General features: G+C 46.5%; 1 protein-coding gene across 2 annotated transcripts; it reads left to right on the forward strand.

Moving 5' to 3' along the window:
- The first annotated feature begins 484 nt into the window (after window positions 1-484).
- Window positions 485-6,630, forward strand: mlh1 (mutL homolog 1, colon cancer, nonpolyposis type 2 (E. coli)). 2 transcript variants are annotated; one of them, XR_013077761.1, is made up of 20 exons: window positions 485-748; window positions 1,018-1,108; window positions 1,302-1,400; window positions 1,486-1,559; window positions 1,667-1,739; window positions 1,825-1,916; window positions 2,011-2,053; window positions 2,196-2,284; window positions 2,394-2,506; window positions 2,598-2,691; window positions 2,776-2,929; window positions 3,083-3,411; window positions 4,483-4,619; window positions 4,863-4,971; window positions 5,053-5,116; window positions 5,195-5,359; window positions 5,470-5,562; window positions 5,650-5,760; window positions 5,854-6,455; window positions 6,543-6,630. XR_013077761.1 is itself a non-coding variant. In XM_076742387.1 (19 exons), exons 1-19 carry the CDS (start codon window positions 642-644, stop codon window positions 6,007-6,009), a joined length of 2,193 nt encoding a protein of 730 aa, XP_076598502.1. In that variant the 5' UTR covers window positions 485-641; the 3' UTR covers window positions 6,010-6,630. The 2 variants fall into 2 exon arrangements, 1 of the variants encoding a protein (XP_076598502.1); XM_076742387.1 differs by having other exon boundaries at window positions 5,854-6,630.
- Window positions 6,631-7,001: the final 371 nt, after the last annotated feature.

Consider the following 7,001-nt stretch of genomic DNA (forward strand, 5'->3'; position numbering starts at 1 on the left):
TTCTTTTTGCGTTCTGGAAAAAGAGAGGGTGTGGTGTAATGTGGAAAGATCCTGTAAGCAAGTCTCGAAGGAAAAAAAAAAACATTTTTAGGCCACTGTTGGGGGACGCTGTACAAATTTTTGGAGCTACCATGTTCCAAAATATTTACCAGAGAAGAAGACTTTGAGCGAATGACATCCTCCCACTGCGGGACGCAGGACCCGCCCCCCACGCTTTCTCCCCGCGCAATATCATCAAAGATTGTATATTGTTGAGAAGATGCATCACTTGATGTGGAGAAAAGGGAGGCTGAAACAACATTGTTTCTATCAACAATCACGCAGCGAAAATGATAAACGTCGTGTTTTCAGCCTATTTGTGGGGAAGTGAAGCAAGTGAACTGTCTCAGTAACGCTCATACAGCTGGTATTTGGAAAACTGAGCAATGGCTTGATGACTTTATCTGTGCTCTGACAGTTGGCGGCAGAGTGAGACTTCTTAATGTTTGTTTACGTCTTTCGTCCCATACGTTCCCTGTTTCTAGTTCAAGTTGTGATGCTACATTAGCTTACATATATAGCTTTGTATCCATATATATGCGCACTCATAGCTATTATTTGCTATCTAACTACTCTGAAGCTAAGTCAGCTGCGCTGTAAACATGGCAGGAGTTATCCGGAGGCTCGACGAGACTGTTGTCAACCGCATTGCTGCAGGAGAAGTTATCCAGCGTCCTGCCAACGCCGTCAAAGAAATGATTGAAAACTGGTAAATGACTCCCTCCGTGATACGGTTTATCTTGCTATCGTGAACTGATGTTCGGGTTTTGACTAATGGCTTCAAAAAGTAGCAGTGGGACAAGTAAAAGTGAATAAGTGACAGGCGCCACGTTGTTTCCATCACGTTTGTGGCAAAGCCGTTTATCAACACCTGTAGCGTAGTAACAGCTCTATGATACTGCGCGCTGATTGGATAATTCCAGCAAAAATGTCATACGGCTGTGTAATCGCTATTATTTGTATTTTGAAATGTTACAGTTTGGATGCCAAGTCCACCAACATCCAGGTGACGGTGAAAGACGGCGGGCTGAAGCTCCTTCAGATTCAGGACAACGGCACTGGCATCAGGGTGGGTGACAGGGGCCAGGATGCCAAAAAGCTGGGGCATGACAGAGGGGAGCTTTGTGCCCCCCCGGTATCCAGTCTGTCACTGAGTCTGGTCCTCTCTGCCCTCTTTTGATTAGATAGAGTTTTGTGTTGGTTTCCTTGCCCACAGTGTGGTCTACTTTGACCAAGCTCTCTCCGTTTTATGCCTGTGGCAGAAAGAAGATATGGAAATCGTTTGTGAAAGGTTTACCACCAGCAAACTTCAGACTTTTGAGGATCTCTCAGCTATTTCAACCTATGGATTCAGAGGAGAGGTGAGCAGCATCAGCCTCCAGGTTGTTAAACACTGCCATGTGTTTTGTTGCTCATCACATTCGGTGTCTGTGTTCTTGTCTGCAGGCCCTTGCTAGTGTCAGCCACGTCGCACATGTGACCATCACGACTAAGACAGCCGATGCCAAGTGCGCCTACAGGTATGCTGATATTGTAAACCGTAGTTCACTCATCTACTTCTCCTTTTGCCTCTGAGATGGTTAGATAGTCTTGTGCTGTAGGGATTGTCTTCTTGTGTATCGTGCAGAGCCAGCTACAGCGATGGCAAACTAAAAGGCCCTCCTAAACCATGTGCCGGCAACCAGGGAACACAGATTCTTGTGAGTTAGTGCAGCACATCAACTATTACAGAGTGGAGTATACGGATGTTTAGAGCTTACAGTAGTTTGGCCTCTTTGTGTGCAGGTGGAGGACCTCTTCTATAATGTGTCCACCAGGAGGAAAGCTTTGAAGAGCCCCGGTGATGAGTACTCCAGGATTGTAGAAGTGGTCAGCAGGTGTGTGATCTTCGCCTCGTGTCTGGTGATTTCTGCTCTTTTGATGAACGTCACTGTGTTTGGATAACTCACAAATTAACCTGTTGTTTTGAAGGTACGCCATACACAACTCAGGAAAAAGTTTTTCTGTCAAAAAGGTGAGATGGGATTTCTTTTTCTTTGGTGAACACCTGACAAAAATGAGTCACTCTAGTACTGCTTTTCTCTGTGTGCTTCTCTTGTGTGTGTCTGTGTGTGTCCAACAAATTTTTCAGTATGATATGTGGTCTGTTTTTCCAGCAAGGAGAGACTGTGGCAGATGTGAGGACTCTACCCAACGCTTCTGTGGTGGATAATATTCGAGGAGTTTTTGGCAATGCAGTCAGCAGGTATAAGTCAACCAAGAGAGAAAAATAATGCTCTGACGCTCTTTGCGGTCGTGTGACCTTTTATTACCTTAACACTCGCTGCATGACTGCCTCTGTGGCATGTTCCCAGGGAGCTGATTGAAGTGGGCTGTGAGGATCAGAAGCTGGCTTATAAGATGAAAGGCTACATCTCTAACGCAAATTACTCCGTCAAGAAATGCATCCTGATCCTCTTCATCAACCGTACGTATCACAGAAGCATAGCTCTCTGGTGGAGATGGTTCAGTCTTATCAGTGCTTTGCTAAACGGAGCCTGTGATCTGTGACGTCTCAGATCGCCTGGTGGAGTCGAGCGCTGTGAAGAAAGCGATCGAGACGGTTTATGCTGCGTACCTCCCCAAGAACACGCACCCTTTTCTGTACCTCAGGTAACTTGGCGTGCATTTGTCTGTTTTCTGACGAGTCTGTTATGGTTAAATTGGATGTTCATCGGTGCTTTCTGATCACCGCAGCGTAGAGATCGCACCGCAGAACGTAGACGTCAATGTCCATCCCACAAAACATGAGGTGCACTTCCTGCATGAAGACAGCGTCATCGAGAGCATTCAGAAGCACATCGAGAGCAAACTTCTGGGCTCCAATTCGTCACGCACATATTTCACTCAGGTGTGATATGACTGTGTCACTTGATCTCCATGTTGTGTTATGGTCACATTGTTTTCATCCACTCCTCCTAGAGATCATCTGTCATTTGTTTTTGCCTCAGAGGTACAAGAAATGACGCATTGTGATGACACATGACTCTGTGTGTTTGTGCAGACGCTGCTGCCTGGGCTGTCAGCCTCAGCTTGCAGTGAGGTCAAGTCCTCCAGCGCTGCAGCAGAGTCTAGCGAGCGAGTCTACGCGCATCAGATGGTGAGGACCGACTGTCGGGCGCAGAAGCTGGACGCCTTCCTCCAGCCGAAAGAGAAGCCGCCTCCCGATCCTGAACCAGCTGGTACCAGCAGCAGGGAGGCTGCGACCAAAACCGCCCAGCCTGACAGTGAAGAGATGGACGAGACGAATGACGCAGACATGCTGGAGGCCCTGGTGGAGCTGGAGGCAGAGGTGCCGAAAGACGGCGAGGACGATGCTAATGGCATTCAAAGGTGACCGACTTCCTTCCATGAATGAATGGTGGCAGTGCTACACGGGGTGTAATAAAAAACTGTTGTAAGATGTGGGATATTGTGGAAATTGCTCCTGGATTTCATTGAGCCCTGTGGGGGGGTGAGTCAGTCAGTACCATCATGAGTCATCCAGACAGATCCAGACAGGTCTTGAATGTTTCATTGATCCTGTTGTTTTAGCAAATCTGAACATTTGTCAGCAGCAGACAAATTGAGTAAGAAAGCAGGAAGAAGAATGCAAAAGTAAGCATGTATCATCACAACAAATGACGCCTACCTCCGCTGGGCCAATCAGAAACAAGTGTCACCTCGCATTTACCTGGTAGTGACCTTTGATGAGTTAGCGTGTTCCGGTAGTACAGTATGACAGTTTGTATTGTTAAAGGATTTGAGGGCTTGTGTGCACTTGAAAAACTAATCTGTTTTTAAAGCTCCACCTATTAGGATTTATTTTTATAAAGGCATTGCTTACACTGATGAACCCACACCGAATTGACACCCTCTGCAGCTCTCTGGAGTTTTTTTGGTTTACAGCAGGCACATTTGCACTGTGGTTCAGTCTCACTGCTCTCACTAGTCCAGCTTTTTCCAGTGGTTTTGTTAAATCCTGTGCGCACTACCTGCCGAGCACTAATCAGCAAAGAGGCAAAGCTAGGGACTAGCCGGTGAAGAACAGTCAGACACCCAGCAGCTTAAGACCCAGATATTTCTCCCAGTAGTTGGTAGAAACCAAACACAGCTGAAGAGAGGCTGAGTGTTGGAGTTGCATTCATCAGCAGGCAAGAAACACAACCCCAGATGAAGGCTAATGTTTCTCTGTGTGTGCTGGATGTGTAAATTGCTAATGTTTGCTAGTCACCGGAAAGGTTGTAGCCATCAAACTTTGGATTTGCTCTGCCCCCATGTGGCTGAAGAAGTAATTCACGCAGCCGTAAATTGCCGAGTACATGTTGCTTTGCTTTGTTGAGTTTTCTGAAGGATTCAGGCGTCACGCAGAGTGTAGTGTATGCTGGAGGTGTGACAGCAGTGTGTGTGGTCATTGCGAGCCAGGAAGCGAGCCAGGAAGGAGCAGCAGCAGGAGGAAAGAGACGAGGATGACGCGGCTGCAGCCACGCCGAAGAGACGAGTCATCAAACTGAACAGCATCAAAGAGCTCAGAGCTGAGATCACAGAGAACACACACTCAGGTAAGGAGATGTCGTTTTTCATGAGAAACACCACCAACACACCTTTTCTCCCCTCTGCCACACCTCTGCATTTCCCAGTGATTGTACTTTATGCTTCAGGCCGCAGCTCATTTCCATAATTCTTCATGTTGATGCATCCACTTCTGTGCCTCATACCTCCTCTGCAGCTGTTTGAACAGTCTACAGCTCAAACTAGGTTCAAATAGGTCTTGTTGGCACAGCTTTTGCACATATTTTCTCCAGGTCTTCAAGAAATGCTGCAGAACCACTCGTTCGTGGGCTGCGTCAACCCCCAGTGGACTCTGATCCAACACCACACCAAACTGTACCTGCTCAACACCACCAACCTCAGGTGAGGGCCACAGCAAACACACACCTGGTGCTTTCAACCTGCTGCTTTATGTCTCATTTCACTCTTGGTTTTCTGTCACAGCCAGGAGCTTTTCTACCAAATACTCATCTACGACTTTGGGAACTTCGGTGTACTAAGACTGTCAGTAAGTGAAGCAGAGATTGTGAGTGATTCCAACATACTGTGCAGGTTGTGATTTTAATGGTTGATCATGGGAATGCAGACACCAGCTCCACTTTATGACCTGGCCATGTTGGCCCTGGACTCTGAGGGGAGCGGCTGGACGGAGGAGGATGGTCCTAAAGAAGGCCTGGCTCAGTACATAGTGGACTTCCTGAAGAAGAAGGCTGAGATGCTGGAGGACTACTTCTCCATGGAGATAGACCAGGTCAGTTGGAACAGGTGGTGCATGTCAGGTCGATTGTGCTGCCTGTGTCTTTTGTCGTGTTTCAGCAAATCGTGTTTATTACTCATGCTGTAAACGTTTGTGCGTTCTAGGAAGGAAATCTAACAGGGCTGCCGTTACTGCTTGACAAGTACACCCCCATCATGGAGGGTCTCCCCTTGTTCATCCTGCGTCTGGCCACTGAGGTGAGCTTCCTGTGGGTCTCTCATTTATGACGGGGTTCTGGAAACACGAACGGCATTTAAAGGCTCCTGCTTGGTGGTGTTGTGCAGGTGAACTGGGACAATGAAAAGGAGTGCTTTAGAGACTTCAGCAGGGAGTGCAGCATGTTCTACTCCATCAGGAAGCAGTGCATCCTGGAGGCTGAGCCGGGAGAGGAGCAGGTATGAAGAACGCCAGGCTCATGTTTGCACTTCCTTTGCTTTGCGATGTTGACAAACACCTGAACTGAGTGTGATGTGTAACGCTTGTTTCAGGATGGCGAGGTGAACTCATGGCGTTGGAAAGTTGAGCACATCATCTTCAAAGCTTTCCGAACCCTTTTCAGTCCTCCGAAGGGCTTCAGTGAGGACGGCACCGTGCTGCAGATCGCCAACTTACCTGATCTCTATAAAGTGTTCGAGAGGTGCTAAATGTGATCCGAAAATCTGACTGAAGAACTAATCAAACACACATGCTGCTCTTTTATACGTGATGTAACCTGTAAATAAATGTAAATGAGTACTTTGTATGAAATAAGACTTCAGATGTTTGTCTTTGAGTGAAAAACCGTTTTCCATGATGTGTGTGACAGGAAATCCTTGTTCTGAATAGCCTATTTAAACGTGCCAAGCCTTCACATAGTTTTCTAAAAGTAATACTCGGGACATGCAGCCAGGAAAAATAGAATCGGGTCATGAATCCCAGAACGATACCTAAAATGTGCCAGCACACGGGTTGACTTTTATTACAGCCTGTCAGACAGAGACACGTGCAGTGTGGAGGGATCAGAGCTCAGGGTGAAGGAAATGAACACCACCACCAATGTTTCCAGAGACCTTATGGACGGTTAGAAGTTTGCAACCCGGGAATTGAATGAGTGAGTGAAGGAAACCAGCAAAACTGTATTTCCATGATTCATGTTGGAGCAACCAAGTTCCTAACTGTACCTTTGTTCCAATCACAGAAGGACTAATCTGGAAAGCAAACAGTAAAGAATAAAACAGCAGAGCTGAGTCATGAAGAAGCAAAGAGAAGAGCCTGTATACACAGTTCTGTAAATTACACATTTATTTTCAAGAAATCTTTTAAATATTTGAAAAATGTCAATGAAACCGCAGCAGACACAGTTGGTTCTACACATTTTCAAATAATGACTGCACCTTTTTAAATACATCATTCTGTACCTGTTAAAACGATTATTGTTTCAATGAGAGGTGCAGACCCCTCCAGTCTCCTAGTGTGAAAAGGCACTTCACTGTGTGAGGGGGAAGCTGGGAAGGTGCGGGGGCCGGAGCAGCCGTGAGGGTTGAATAGTTTAAAAGCACATTATACTCATTCATGCAACTTATCAAAAAGAAAAAAAAAAAAAATAAAGTACAGCCAAGCACCCAGCCAGAGAGAAATAAAATCTCATGGATAACAT

The sequence above is a fragment of the Chaetodon auriga genome, chromosome 11, assembly GCF_051107435.1.
Source record: "Chaetodon auriga isolate fChaAug3 chromosome 11, fChaAug3.hap1, whole genome shotgun sequence".
NCBI lineage: Eukaryota > Metazoa > Chordata > Actinopteri > Chaetodontiformes > Chaetodontidae > Chaetodon > Chaetodon auriga.

Bases quoted from the DNA above. Each gene is read 5' to 3' on its own strand.
- mlh1 (XM_076742387.1), top strand. From the start codon at position 642: ATGGCAGGAGTTATCCGGAGGCTCGACGAGACTGTTGTCAACCGCATT. The intron at 1,917-2,010 runs GTGTGTGATCTT...GTTGTTTTGAAG, and splicing joins ATTGTAGAAGTGGTCAGCAG to GTACGCCATACACAACTCAG. The intron at 3,412-4,482 runs GTGACCGACTTC...ATTGCGAGCCAG, and splicing joins GATGCTAATGGCATTCAAAG to GAAGCGAGCCAGGAAGGAGC.